Source organism: Papio anubis, chromosome 7 (genome assembly GCF_008728515.1).
Source record: "Papio anubis isolate 15944 chromosome 7, Panubis1.0, whole genome shotgun sequence".
NCBI lineage: Eukaryota > Metazoa > Chordata > Mammalia > Primates > Cercopithecidae > Papio > Papio anubis.
The window spans coordinates 116485689-116501504 of record NC_044982.1 but is presented as its reverse complement, the minus strand read 5'-3'; the positions used below and the strand labels follow the sequence as shown (position 1 = coordinate 116501504).

Genomic DNA, 15816 nt, shown 5'->3' with positions numbered 1-15816 from the left:
AAAACTTTCTGCCAGTGATGATCTAGTATGCCTTAGTGGTCAAGTTCAGTGATAGTGAAACTAGGTTTAGCATATCCACCAGCTGAGCTGCTGCCATGTTTCTCACAGATTGCTTCTGTCCGTTGGGCACTAAATTGCAGGTAGTAGTACTGGTGAACCATACATAGAGGAGGAATTCAGCCATTTATTCTACTAGCTAATTCTGCTTCTGTTCAATTATTTAGTTGCTAACTTGCAAGGATGAAAGAACCCAGAAAGGCCAAGTGGCTTTTAGGATGAGAGTGAGAATTGGATGTTGGTCTTAGCCTGGAATCCTATGTATGGGTTATGGCTATTCACAAATGAGCTATGGAAACTTACTTTTTAGAGTTTTTATTAGGGGGGGTGTGTGTGTGTGTGTATTTAAGGAGATTTTGTGTGTGTGTGTGTGTGTATCTAAGGAGATACTTGTCCTAGGAGTTTTTATTAGGGGGGTGTGTGTGTGTGTGTATCTAAGGAGATACTTGTCCTAGGAGTTGACTTTTCAAGATGTGCCATCACACTGTGTGTGTGTGTGTGTGTGTGTATCTAAGGAGATTTTGTGTGTGTGTGTGTGTATCTAAGGAGATACTTGTCCTAGGAGTTTTTATTAGGGGTGTGTGTGTGTGTGTGTGTGTGTGTGTGTATCTAAGGAGATACTTGTCCTAGGAGTTGACTTTTCAAGATGTGCCATCTCTTAAGATAGAGATGCAAAATGTTTGATTTCTCAACATGAAGCTCTTTCTCCCAAAGTGACAAATGCTAGTGTCTTTTGAAAGTAGTAGGAAACTTGGGGAGTTTGGAAGACTTGGAGATTTAGTCCTAACCAATATCTTCCCTTCCCTTAGCCAATTTTAACTACTATAATGTGTTCATAGTACTTTTACAGTTAACAAAGATTTTTAAGGACGTGAATAAAGAACCCATGAAATTATTTCTGAACCTGTTTATCTGCAGAACTGTGGGACTGAATTATTTCTAAGGTCCATCAGAACTTGTAACACTTTATTGCTTTAAAATTAATTCCCATGGAATAATGACTTTCAGAAAATACTATTTTAATATTAGAAGCAGTTTGATGTGTCTGTACATCTAGACCTGAACATGTGCCTATTAAAATTAAAAATAGGTGCTTGGTTCCGAGTCTGGATAAACTATAGGGATGCCTTAAAAATAAGTAAATGCCTCTTTTTTTATTATTAGAGGCTGACAACAAGTTTTTTTTTTCTCTTTGATTACAGATACTGTGAGAGTCGACGAAGGGTTTTGTTACAGCATGTGCATGAAGGCTATGAAAAAGATCTGTGGGAGTACATTGAGGACTGAGAATGGCCCTGCATAAAATGAACTCTGAAAACTTTACCATCTAGAGTGCTCATGCAATTAAAACAAAACAAACACAAACAAGGAGGCACTAAGCCTATTCTGACACCACTGGTCTGTAGTACCAGAATTGTTTTGTTAACGGAAAGTTTAAGTAAATTATATTGTAATAAAAAAGGTAGATAAACCATTGTACAACAGTATTCTAGGCCGCCAACAAAAGTGTGACAGACACACTAAAAGCCCTCCAACTTTAACTTGTAACGTAGCTTCATTCTCAAAGCTGACTCCTTTTTTCTTTTTCTTTTTCCTTTTCCTGAGTGTAGTACAGTTAAAATTTCAAACAGCTCCTTGACACTGCTTTTCATGTTCAAACCAGCCATTTTGTTGTACTTTGGTAAAGGACCTCTTCCCCTTCCTCCCCTACACATACAGATACACCCACACACAGACTGACTCTCTTTCTCTCATACCCCAAGGTCATGAGTGGATGATGCTTAGTTCCTTGTAAAGAAAATCTTGGGATGGGGAAGGGGTAGGCAGCAAGAGGATTCAACAAACAAAAAACATAAAAACTTTGTATATGACTTTTAAAACAAGAGGACAACACAGTATTTTTCAAAATTGTATATAGCGCATATGCATGGACAAAGCAAGCGTGGCACGTGTTTGCATAATGTTTAATTACAAAAAAAAATATTTATTCTTTAAAAATCTTCAAGATTATGTCTATTTGCTGTGCATTTTCTTTCAGTTTGCTTATCTTTCCCGGGTTGGGGTTGGGATGAAGGTGTGTTGGTTGAGCACCTCTGGAAGACCTATCTAGAGCTCTTTCACTTTCCTGAGGTTACTTTGCCCTTTCTGGTGTTGGTGTGTCTGTTGCTGACCATGGGCCTCATGCCTTGAATTCCTGCTCTTGATCAGGGACAAGGGAGGTCAAGCTCTGAATAAATGCCATGACCTGATTAAGGGCTACAGCAGCGAGTTTTGTTGCTATAGTTCACGAATTAACCTGTTCCCAACCTAATCCCCCTCCATGGCATCATGCCTCTGCCCAAGCCTTTGTGTGCCTGTGTTACGCACACAGCTGTAGGCTTAAGTTCCCTGTCACATCCAATGGAAGCATTTAAAAATTTCTTTTACTTTTCGGTTTTCCCTTGATTGCTGCTTTGAGCCTTTTCAGATTTTAGTTATGGCTCGTCTGTCACCCCTTCTCTACATTAGGGTGTCAAACAAAATTTTTTGCTTTAAATATAAATAGCCATTCATTTAGTCTCAGATTGTGAATTTAAAATGGCGGATACTGAAATTGCTTGTGTGTGTTGCTGTGGGTTCGGTTCGAAGGCAAACACCCCTAGAACATGATATTCCCATCTAGTGCATTTAAATAGAAATCACTGAGTTTGCTGCTTTTTTTATTGTCAGCACATAGGAGAATTAATAATGCATTTTAGCTGTGATGTCCATTTTTATGAAATTTCTACTAAGAGCTATGTTAAAAGTAAAGGATGGTGGTGGTTTTATTAACTATATACATGTTTAGGCCATTCTGGCTGTGGTATTTTTCAATAGGTCAGCATCCGTAAATCTGTCAGTTTTATACAGGAGTACAGAGTGAACTAGGCAACTAGATTAAGAGGTCTAAATATGAAATACCGGTTGAGGCTGAGGACCTCTTCGTCTTCCTTTAAATGTCTTGTGCCTAGGGAGTGTTTACCATTTGTGAGGCAGCTTTGTCTGCTCTTACATTGTACATCCTATTACTCCATTGGGAAGTAGGTTCACTTTCCTCTGGCCTTTTGCCTAAGTTAGGCTTTGCTGAATCAACCCTACTTTTCCTTTTAGAAAAGGTTGTTACAGGAGATGTACTGGCAACTGTTCTTTTCCCATCAAAAATCAGTGAATGTTTGCTGAGTATAAATGCTGCTTCCTTAAACCACTTGTCGCTTTAGGATCAACTTTTCCTGTACCTTTTCTCCTTTCCTCCCTTGCCACCTCAGGTGCAAATCTGAATTCAGTGTCTGCTTCTTCCATATTCTCGTCTCCCTCCCCTCTTCCATGTGACATTATTCATATGACATTATTTTACTTCAAATGACATTATCAATCTTAAAAAGACATACATTAAAACTAAGTTTTTTAAAGAAAGCCTAAGTTCCTTTCCCTGGTAACTTTGAAAAGCAGTCAGAGTTGCTAGATAGATGTATGTGGCTCCTTTAAAATGCTTTGTGTATTTGTGGTGTTTTTAAAAAAAAAAAAAGTCTTACCAGTTAACTTTGCAGTATCTAGGTTTGAGTGTCATAAATCCACGTGTTCCTGTTGCAACAAATACCCCAAAATTGTGTGTGCACTTCATAATACCAGTCTTCACCCGTGGAGGAACAGTGCTTTTTAGAGATGCTTTCTAGTTTCAGTGTTGGCATACTACCTGAGGGTATTGCAGTTGTGGGTGCATTCCCTAATTTGTATGATCAAGATGAACTGGCCCTTTTCTACTTCCAAGCTTTCAACAGATACCACCATATTTGATGGAATTCCCATAGTGAATTGCTTATGTTGTTAGTAGATTCAGTGCACTCAGCTGGGATAGGCAAGCCGTATTATGACAGCTTCCCTGTTTCACCTACATAAGTCGTCTTGTCTGAGGGCTTTATTCACACTAAGCACCAAGGTCTCCATGTCTTGAGGTCAGTTTCATTCTTTTGAAAAGTGCATGCTTCATTTGAACAATCAGCAGCAGATGGACTTTCAGTGATTTAAAATAAAATTTTGATCCAAAGCTCAGGACACAAAAACCACAGTGGTAAAATTGAGTAGCATATAATATCATCAGACTAAATTATCTGTAATTTTCCACAACCCAGATTGTATGTGTTTTATGTGTGTTTAAATAAATATATTAGATACACATGTATATACATACACACATACACAGCAGATCCAAGCCTGGCTGACTTCATTTTAAATGGTTGAATCTGCAGTGTAATAAAGTGGTTCAACCAGGATTAGGAACTGAAATTTAGTAGAAGAGAGAAAAGGAGTTAATGTAACAAATTCTTTTAGCTACAAACCCTGGTAATAGAGCACTTGGGGGATGGGATGGGGTGGGTTGGTGAGACAATCAGATTGGTAAATTGATTAAATGCTCCTAACCCTGTAATTTTGTGCATAGAGCACCCTGTGCTGTGGAAATAACTGTTCTTAGATTTCATTGTAACTGGACTGTTCAGGTTGCCCAGAGGGAAAGAACATTCCTAATTCTAATAAAATAAACTTTTATTTTGTTATTCCATTAGTTATGTTTATTTTTATAGTTAAAAAAATGACTAAAGGGGGCTAATAGCCACCTGTATTATGTGCCTTATTCACTGTTCCCACTTAATATAAAATGTCTAAATTTGGTTCAGTTTCTTTGGGAACTGTGAATGAGCCCATTCCCCCAACATTTAACTTGGTTAATAAGCTTTCAGAGCATTTTCTGAACGCTTTCCAATTTCTGCATCTCAAATATTGAATTTAAGTTGTTCGTGTTGTAACAGTGATACAAAAATGCTCAATAGCTCTTTGCCACTTTTTTAAAGAAAATACTTTGAGTCATTCTTAGCTAACCTCAAAACTCCTTCACATTACTTTCATTTTAGCTCACTCTTAAAGGTGGTACTGTTATATAGGGATGAAGGGAGAGTTTTCTTAAACCAGGTCCCAAAGTTGAAGATAGTTTGTCGTTCATACTCTGGCCAAGTCCAGGTTTTAGGACAATTTAATTTACTCTTACTTGAATCTGTAATTATGGGAGTTTATCACTTTTCCTCTTCAAAGCACTTCAACTTACTGTCTAAAACAAGTGGAAAAGAAATTGCCTTTTTTTATAAAGGAGGAAGATAAGGCTCACTGAGGTTAAATAACTCACCCAAGTTTTCATTTCCTTCTACCTGAAACTTAACATCATACTACCTCTTTATATCATATTTTGTTATTCTGGTCTCAGAATGACAGTATTCTGTGCCAGGGAAGGTAGTTCTTAACTATATTGTTGTACTTTTAAACCGCATTAAAGACTATTATAAATGCCTATCATTGCTACTGTTAGAGGTTGCTCTATACTATCTCTGATCTTTCATTCGTTGTTGCAGTTTGCAACTAATGTGGCCCTGTGTTTTGCCTAATTGTTAGAAACCATCCATGGATAGAAGAGTAGCCCTTTTCATCTTGCAGATTAAGGTAGGCAGTCCTCATGTGAAGACTGTCACGGTAGTTGAGAATAAATGGTTTAGTATGATTTGCTAAATAGTGCTCAAGTAATTTGCAGTTGGTTTAGTTATTCAAATGAATTTCCATTGTAAAGAATTTTGGATAGTCTGGGAAATTGTTACAGGATTTGTTTTGTAACTGATAACAAAATGCACAGAATATCCATATCCATTGGATCTCAGCTTTTGAGGCTTTTAAAAGATGATAAGCAGTGAGTTTTATGAGAAAATTTTGGCTCCTTCAGAAACAGGAAAATGTGTGGGTCCCTCAGATTTTTCATATATCTTTGGGGATAAAGTTGGTTATATCTGGTTTGTTTTAACGGTTTTGCTTCTGTAGTTACCCAAGATCAAATAGCCAACTCAGAAATACTCATTTGGATATCAGTCAAATAGTGCCTACCAGTGGAGTAAACAGACAACTTTTGGGTTTTTAGTTTTTGCTTTTGTGTGGAGTTAAGTCCAATTTTTAGGGCAACTCTTGTTGACCTTTCTCTAGGCAGTAGCGTTTAGGATGGAAAAAAATAATATGAGATATGTGTGAAAAGCAGTTTTCAGGCTATCATTTATTTAGGGCCACAGATGTGCTTATTTAGGACTATTTTCAAGGTAGGAGCCAGTTAGAATTTGTAAATCAGTCACACATTGATATGTAGCAGCCCTATCAATGCCACAACAACCTTATTACCATAGTAATTCAGGGGTCTCAAGTAATCCAGGAGTCTCAAACTGAAATGTCAACAAGAGCCAAGTAAATATTTTAGAAATAGACTACCCTGGACTATACGGGCTCTGAGAAGAGCCTGTGAAATCTTCTTCATGTGAATTACCTTAAATGTGGGCCAAAGAAAAACCGGCCATGGGCAGTTTATTTTCCAGCTTCTATTAGTCTTGGCTTGCAACAATGCCACTGTCCATCTGGCATTACCTAGACCAGTGATACTTAAATTTGTCTGCGAATTGGAATCACTGAGAAGCTTTAAACAATTATTAGTGCCTGAGTCTTACCTTATGGAGATTATGATTTAATAGCTTTGGGTAGGCATCAGTATTTTTTGTAAAGACCTTTCCGCATTCTCACCCCCTAATTCCAATCGGTGATTCTCACTTGCAGACTAGGTGGAGATCCGTGATCTGGATTGCCTTCTATAGTTGCAAAAAGAGAATATAGGCGAGCAACTCCAGATCATAAGGGACAAAATGATTCAAGGCAAATTGATGGGCTCAGAATAGGGCCTCACTGGAGGCCCTAGTTGAGTAGGTTTTGTGGAATGGTGCCTCCCAAGGGTCTGGTGTGCAGCGCCTGATTTGGTGTTTTGTCGGTTTTCTGGTAAATGGTCCACCTTGGAGAAAATCACAAAACTAAAAGTCTTACCAAGAAGTAGAACTGACAAGCAGCCACGTTGATTGGCAGTACATTCTCTTGCCAAGGGGGAGAAATCTAGGGAAAATAATACAGAGTCTGAGCAAAGGAAGTTGACTGGTTATAAGCAAAACTCATTAAAGCTATTTGCATCAAGTCTGCACAATTCCATGAGCACTTAGCGTTCACAAGTTTCCTACTTCTATCTTTCATTCTTTTGATAATCTTGTATTTTTATTTCAAGTGTGGTATAGTAGTAAGAATATTGACACTTTTCAGCCATAGTTTTCCCTTTTGTAAAATGGGAATACTAATAGGAACTGTAATTTGTTGAATGCTTCTTGCCAGATGCCTTACTTTTGTTTGTATCTTCCAAGCAGCCCTAAAGCAAAATGGGCATTGTTACCCTATTTTTATGAGGAAAAACACTCATACACTACTAACTTACTCCAAAGTTACACATTGAGTGTTTAACAGGGCCATGCTTGTCTGATTCCATATGTTCATTCCGTTATGCTGTTGTCTGTTACATAGGAGTATTGTGAGGATCAAAGAACATGTGAAAACAAAACCTAGTTACAATAATAAGCACACCAGTGCTAACTTGGGCAAAAGATAAGGATACAGAGCTGTCTCAGAGATTCCCAAACGCAGGATGAGATTGGACTGGGAACTAGAAAACCATTTTGGACCCCTAAAATGGTATTGTCTGCCATCTGTACATCATTCTCTTGCGGCTCTTACTGCTGCTTTTCCTGTCAGTTACCCCATAGCTCCGGGTATTACCATGTTAACTGTTCCAGACACATGTAGAGAGAACCAATCAGATCCATGGGGCAGGATCATCAATACAAGCGTGGGTGTTGAGAGCTTAATCAGGAAGGAAAACTTGGAGATCATAGTTAGCTGGGTTCACATCATGGAAATTGACAAAACTGAAATGCCCTTAAGTTTTAATTTTTTAAATATATGTAATGAATTGGTATATGATAGATAATTGTGGCTACTTAGTATTTACCAAATGGTTTGTTTCCATCTTGTTTATTTTTAATTTTTATTTTTTTAAGAGACAGTCTTGCTGTGTTGCCCAGGCTGTACTTGAACTCCTGGGCTCAACCAACCCTTCTGCCTCAGCCTCCTGAGTAGCTGGGATCATAGGCATGTGCCACTGCTTCTAGCTCTTCCATCTCAATCTTATGATGTAGCTACTGTTTTCATTTTATAAATAAGAAAATAGAAGCTCAAAGAAGATGGGTAGTTTGCCTGAGGTCATCCTGTTAGTAAGTGGCAGAATGAAGTTACAAACCTAGGTTTTATTGGTCGCCACCCACAGTGCCAGGCACTGGCGGTACAGCAGTGAACAAAAGGTCTGTTGGTTTGTCTAAAGCTCTCAACCTTGATTCTGCATAGATTCAGTGGATTGCCCAAGACCACTCAACCGGTTAAGATCAGAGCCAGCTCTGCTATTTGACCAGTGTATTATTTTCACCACACTGTATCTGCTTCTCAGTCACCAAAAGCACCTGCTAAAATTATATATAGACTGATTAGGGGACTTCCAACCTAACATTGCCCTGGAAACAATTCTTATCTTGGCTCATCTCTTCAAAACAAATGCCTCTTTTGTTGGTGATCTCAGATACACTGTTAAGAAGTACTCAAAGTATTCCTTTTTTCTCCTCACATTTGAGAGTCACCCTAGCATTTTAATGAATTAAGCAAGCCAGCCCTGCATTTCCAAACCCTTTCCAGAAGTTCAACCTTATTTACTTTGATCTGATGACATGGGCTTTTAAAAAAATTACTATTTTCTTAGAGGTGGGGTCTCACTATGTTGCCCAGGCTGGAGTATAATGGCTATTCACAGGCACAATTCGGGGGCACTATTGCCGTGAACTCCAGGACTCAAGCCATCTTCCTGCCACAGCCTCCTGAGTACCTGGGACTATAGGTGGAAGCCACCATGCCCAGCTGACATTGACTTTATATACATAATATTTCCTCAGCAACAATTTATGTTTTATTTGGCACTTGTAAAACCCTCTTCACTGATTATGCCTGTTTAAAGTTTGGTATTTACTCCAAGTCACCTACCTGCCTTTAGCCATGGAGTATTCAAGTTTCTTTCAGAATGAGAATTTGGAGGGTGATTATGGAAATATAAAACCAGGCCGGGCATGGTGGCTCACACCTTGTAATCCCAGCACTTTGGGAGGCCGAGGCAGGTGGATCACAAGGTCAGGAGTTCGAGACCAGCCTGGCCAATATAGTGAAACCCCATTTCTACTAAAAATACAAAAATTAGCCGGGCATGGTGGCGCACGCCTGTAATCCCAGCTACTCAGGAGGCTGAGGCAGGAGAATCGCTTGCACCCGGGAGGTGGAGGTTACAGTGAGCTAAGATCACGCCACTGCACTCCAGCCTGGGCGACAGAGAGACTGTCTCAAAAAAAATAAAATAATACAAAACCAACTCTTTATGGTAGACAGTTTATCCCCCAGAAAGCTTTTTTAGACTGAAAACGTTTCTATAGATTTCAGATTTCCCTCTGATAGCTAAGATTTGTTTCTGTATAACAGCAGAGTAGTGCCCTATAAGCCAGTTCAGTGCACATTAAATGGCTGTTCTTAGAATTATGAATCTGGGGCATGTGCAGTGATGCTCTAGCTCTCTGGAGTCAGTTGGTCAAGTGGGATTCCTGAGGACTGAGCAAACACACACACAGCAGGATTTTGTCCTAAGTTTTCTTAGGGATCTTATCCAAAAACACCATTACTTGAATTTCCCAGCTTCCTTTTACAGGGAGGCTTCTTTGCTATGTGTACTCCCACCTCTGTATGTCACATCATTTTCCCAGAGGAAGTACAGCATAAAATAATAACCAGCATTTGTAGAGCACTTCTTGTGGGCCTTCTTGGGCAAACAGACATTCTCATGGAATGCTCTAAAATTGTTAAGTTCTTGCACTTGCTCTCAAGTCATTTATAATCTAATTGCTGGTCTTCCTGGTATGAACAAAGATGTTTGCTTGTTAATAAATTCCTACCACATACCCAGACTTGTGGTTTATTTCTATCTAACTAGGGAAAGCACTAAAGAGTTTTCTAATAAGGAAGAATGATCTGAGTGTCTACCTGCTTTGGAAAAGATGTCTGCTGTGGATAGGAAATGATTTTGTATCCAAAAGTCCTAGTACTAATTTGGAGTGTTGTAAAGGTCAGGGCAGCAAATGCTAGAGAATGGGATTAATGAAAGGTGATAATGTTCTCCATGTCTTTGAATAATCAATTTTTACTCCATTTTGACTAGCTTGCAATAAAGTAGGTTAAGTGCTGTACTTTAAGGAAGTCCATGTACAAGCCAGTGCCTTACAATGGTCAAATGGTTGCTCACTAACCGATGGAAATAAATGATTGTTGTTTCCACAAAATTGCTTTACAGATTCTAAATGCTATCTCTGGGACACTGGATTGTGTGCCCTTTAAGATAAATTCCATAATCAAGGGCCTGGTCCTGAATAGATTGGAGCCCCAAAATCTCACTAAAGCAAACTGATAGTCGGCCAGTAAAGAGTTGGAGACAAACACTCCTGGAATAGGAATCCGCTGCTCACCTTTATTTTAAACTGATATGTAGAAATTAATATTATTACAAAATGCACACACCTTAAGTGTTCAGTTTGATGTTTTGACAATTGTATACATCTGTGTAATAATTACCAAAAGAAGACATAAAACATCACAGTTAACCCAGAAAGTTCTCAAATACCTTTAAATCACCCCTGAGCGCCTCTCCACTCCAGTGATCACTTCCTGATTTTTATCACTGAAGATTTGTTTTACCTGCTTTTGGATTACATATAAGTGGAATCATATAATAATGTACTCCTTTGCATCTGGCTGCTTTCACTGATAATGCTTGAAAGACATCCATATTGTATGTATCAGGACATTGTTCTCTATTGCTGAGTAGTGTTTCATTCTATAAATACACCACAATTTGTTTATTCATTCTCCTAGTGAAGGACTTCTAGGTTGTTTCCAGTTTGGGGCAATTATGAATAAGGATGCTATCGATATTCTTACACAGCCTTTTGTTTGTGTTTTTTGTGGTTATATGTTTTCATTTCTCTTGGATAAATAAGAGTAGAAAATTACTGGTTCATATGGTAAGTGCGTGTTTATAAGAAACTGCCCTCTTGTTCTCCAAAGTGGTTTTACCATTTTGTACTCCCATCAGTCATGTATGAGAGTTACAGTTGCTTCACATGTCTGTCAACATTTGCATTGTCAGGTTTTTTAATATTAGCCATTTCAGCATATATTAAATAACTGATTTTAATTTACATTTCCCAGATGATTAATGATGTTGAGCACTTTTTCATATACTTATTTTTCATTTGTATATCTTTCATGAAGTGTCTTTCATGTCTTTTCTCATTTTAAAGTTGGATGTCTTTTTATTGTAGGTATTATTTGTATTTTGGATATAAATCCTTTGATGGATAGATATGCTATGATTTTTTTTTAAAGACTATTCACTTATTAGGATCTTTTGATGAACAAATTTTTTTGATAAAATCCACTTTATCAGTTTTTTTATGTTATGGTTTTATGACCTCAAAGTCACAAAGAACATATTTTCTTCTAGAAGTTTTATGGTTTGGAATTTTATGTTTAGGTCTGTGATCCATCTCAAATTAATTTTTGTGAACAGAATGAGGTTTGATTTTTTTCCAACATGGATATACAGTTGTTCCAGCAACATTTACTTAAAGACTTTCCTTTATCCATGAGATTGACTTGGTACCTTGGTTAAAATTGATCACATGTGTGTGTGTATTTCTACATTTTCTGTTCTGTCCATTAATCTATTTGTGTATCCTTACATCAGTACCACACTTTGGATTATTGAAGCTTTCTAGTAAGTCTTTAAATTAGTAAGTCCTTCCGTTTTTTATTTTTCAAGATTGCTTTGGTTATTCTTGATTCTTTGGATTGTCATAAGAGTTTTAGAATGAGCTCATCTTGTTTTTCAAACTTAGCTGTGCTGGGTGAGCTGTGTTCATGCCACTGCATTCCAGCTTGGGTGACAGCAAGACCCTGTCTTAAAAAATAAATACACAGGCCGGGCGCGGTGGCTCAAACCTGTAATCCCAGCACTTTTGGGGGCCGAGACGGGTGGATCACGAGGTCAGGAGATCGAGACCATCCTGGCTAACACGGTGAAACCCCGTCTCTACTAAAAAATACAAAAAACTAGCAGGGCGAGGTGGCGGGCGCCTGTAGTCCCAGCTACTGGGGAGGCTGAGGCAGGAGAATGGTGTGAACCCGGGAGGCGGAGCTTGCAGTGAGCTGAGATCTGGCCACTGTACTCCAGCCTGGGCAACAGAGCGAGACTCTGTCTTAAATAAATAAATAAATAAACAAATATCTAAATAACTGCTAGAATCTTGATATGGGGTTTTGTTGAGTCTATAGGTCAATGTAGAATGATCATTTTAATAGTATTGAGTCAGCTAATCCATGAACATATTGGGTCTTGTCATTTATTTCGGTATTAAATTTTTTGCTCAGCGATGTTTTGTAGCTTCCCTTGCATAAGACTTGCATATCTTACATTAGACTTTTTCTTAAGCATTTGGTTTTTAAAATATTTTTAATTTTTTTTTCTTTTTTGAGATGGAGTTTTGCTCTTGTTGGTCACCATGCCTGGCTAATTATCATTTTTAGGCTGTTTGTTGCTGGTATCTAGAAATACAATTGATTTTTTGTTTGTTTGTTTAGAGATGGGTCTCACTATGTTGCCCAGGTTGGTCTCAATCTCCTGAGCTCAAGGGATTCTCATGCCTCAGCCACCCAAGTAGCTGGGACTTTAGGCATGTGCCAGTGCACCTGGCTGATTTTTGTATGCTGATCTTGAATCGTGCCACCTTGCTAAATTCATTTATTCTAGAAATAGTTCTTATAGATTCCATACAGTTTTATATTAAATATATACACAACAGTGTAGTTTGCTAATAATGCCTTTCTGCACTGGCTACAATATCTAGTGCAATGTTTAACGTGTGGTGAGAACAGACACTTCTGTTTCAATCTTAGTGATAAAGATTTTAACATTTCATCACTAAGTATAATGTTAACTGTAAGTTTTTCACAGAACAGCCCGAACAAGTTCTTTTCTATTTCTAATTTGTTGAGAATTTTTATTAGGAAGGGTTGTTAAATTTTGTGAGATGCATTTTTAGCTTCTAATAAGATTATTATGTATTTCTCTTTTTTATTTTGTTAAGATGGTATGTTATAGGGGTTGTCAAACAGTGGCCCATGGGCCCGATCCAGCCCATGGACAGTTTTGTTGTTGGTTTAGAGACAGTCTTACTCTGTTGCTCAGGCTGCCAGGCTGGAGCGCAATGACATGATCATAGCTCACTGCAGCCTTGAGCTCCTGGACTCAAGCAATCCTCCTGCCTCAGCCTCCTGAGTAACTAGGACTACAGGTGCATGTCACCACACCAGCCAATTTAAGAAATTTTTGTAGGTCTTGGCTGCAGTTGCCCATGATGGCCTCAAACTCCTGGGCCCAGCCCTCCGCCTTGGCCTCTCAGGAGTGCTGAGATTAGAGGTGTGAGCCAGCACACTTTGGCCCCATGGACTGTTTTGTTTTTGTTTTGAGACAGGCCCTGTCACCCAGGCTGAGTGTGGTGGTACGAATGTGGCCTACTGTAGCCTCTAACTTTCCTGGCTCCAGCGACATCCTGCCTCAGCCTCCTGAGTAGCTGGGACCACAGGTGCGCCACCACACCTGGCTAATTTTTCTTTTTACTTTTTGTAGACGTGAAGTCTTGATATGTTGCCCAGATTGATCTGGAACTCCTAGGCTCAAGTGATCCCTTGCCTTGCCCCTCCCAAAGTGCTACAGCATTACAGGCATGAGACACAAGTGCCCAGCCTATTGCAGTGTTTTTGTTTTTCTGGTTTTTGTCTTGTTTTGTTTTTTTGAGACTGAGTCTTGTTCGTCAGCCTGGTGATAGGGGTGTGCAGGGTACCATCTGCAACCCTGCCTCCCAAGTTTAAGCGCATTCTCTTGCCTCTCAGCCTCCCAAGTAGGGGATTATAGGCACATGTCGCCTCCAGCTAACTTTTATATATTTAGTAGAAACGGGTTTCACCATATTGGCCATTGGTCTTGAACTCCTGACCTCAGGTGATCTGCCCACCTTGGCCTCCCCAAAGGCTGGGATTACAGGTGAGCCATTGTGCCTGGGCCCTGTTGCAGTTTTATTAGAGATGAGTTCTCTCAGCTTTTGTCTATTATTAGAGAATGTCCTTTCCTTATTTCTAAGTGGGGTATTTTAGTTGATATAGGATTCTATATGTTGACCTTTATTTCTTCTTTCAGTACTTTAAAGAAGTTATTTTATTGTATTCCAGGCCCCATTTGTTTCTGGTGAGAAGTCATTCATCATTTTAATTTTATTTCCCCTTCCATAATGTGTGTCTCAATGGCTGCATCTGTGCATTATAATACTCTTTCAGCAGATTGACCAGGTATATCTAGGCATGTTTTTCTCTTTTGTATAGAGTTTTACTGAACTCTTGGATCTGTGTTGATGTCTTCATTATCATTGGTTCTTTCTTGGCCATTATCTGTTTCTACATTTTTCTCTTGTCCTACTCTCTCTTGCTTCTCCTCTTTGTAGTTACATGGTTAGATGACGGATATAAACCTTACAGATCTCAGATGATTTTTCCCTGCCCTGTTTTTCTTTTTTTTGTTTCTAGTTTGATACTTTCCATTTAACCATCTCTTTAAGTTTTGATGCTCTTAATGTGCTAACCTGTTAAACTTGTTTATTGAATTCTCCATTTAAAATTTTTTGGTTTTACTTATTTATGAATACATAGTTGCACTGAATTATTTTTAATTTTTTTCTAATTTTATTTCTAGCATTTTATTATATTTGTATAATTACCATTTTCTGCTGAAGTTTCCTATTTCTTCATGCATGTTTTCCACATTTTCCACTCTACTTTTTAGCATTTTAATCAGTTCTTTTGTTGGTTTTTTTCCTTGTATCAGTTATTTTAAAGATCCAAACTGATAATTCAACATCCGGGTCTTTTCTAGTTCTGCTTCTGTTGAGCCCCTCCTCTCCCTTACCATGAATCTTATTTTCTTGCTTTTGATGACTTGTATATTTGATTTGATGATGAACGTTTTATGTTGGAAAAAAAAAAGAGAGAGAGAGAAATTGAAGCAAATATTTACTTCCAAAACAGGGCATGCCCTTTGTATTTTTTTTCAGGCCACTTGAATGGTGGCTCAATGTGATGTATATGAATTCCTCGATTGGGGCTTCATTGCAGTTTTAGTTTAGTTTGATTCAGTTTACCTCTAGCTTCAAATATTTTGAATGAAGGTAGAATCAGAACTCTCATATCACCAGGGTCTGAGTTTTGGGCATTGGCAAGATTCCAGAGATCTTACTTTGCTTCATAGCTAAGCCACCAGCTTTTATTAACGTGGGAGATCTTTCCCTGCTTTACAACCTTGCTTCCAGGATTTTTTTTTATCAATGAGCTGGGGACAGGAGGATATTTTTCTCAGCTCTCATGCGTGCCCTGCCCTTTTGTAGAGGAATGTCCACAATGCCTAGGGATGTTTCTTAGCATTTCTTGACCTGAAAGGCCTCCAAGAGTGCCTCTGTTGATTTCTCACAACCATCCTGCCTCCCTTCATCTTTAAAGGGTATTTTGTTCTTGGGAGAAGCTCTCTGCTCTCTCAGCTTTCCTTCTGGGTGGTTATCCACAACTTTAGTGTACTCGCAACCTCCTGTACCCTGGTTTTCATCATTTAAG

General features: G+C 38.6%; 1 protein-coding gene across 1 annotated transcript in view; it reads left to right on the top strand.

The window, feature by feature from the left end:
* Window positions 1-4628, top strand: part of ARIH1 (ariadne RBR E3 ubiquitin protein ligase 1) — a 149906-nt gene extending 145278 nt beyond the window's left edge. Inside the window, 1 exon segment of the mRNA XM_031668518.1 lies at window positions 1260-4628. Coding sequence (XP_031524378.1) covers window positions 1260-1344 — 85 coding nt within the window. The 3' untranslated portion in view covers window positions 1345-4628.
* The last annotated feature ends 11188 nt before the right edge of the window (window positions 4629-15816 follow it).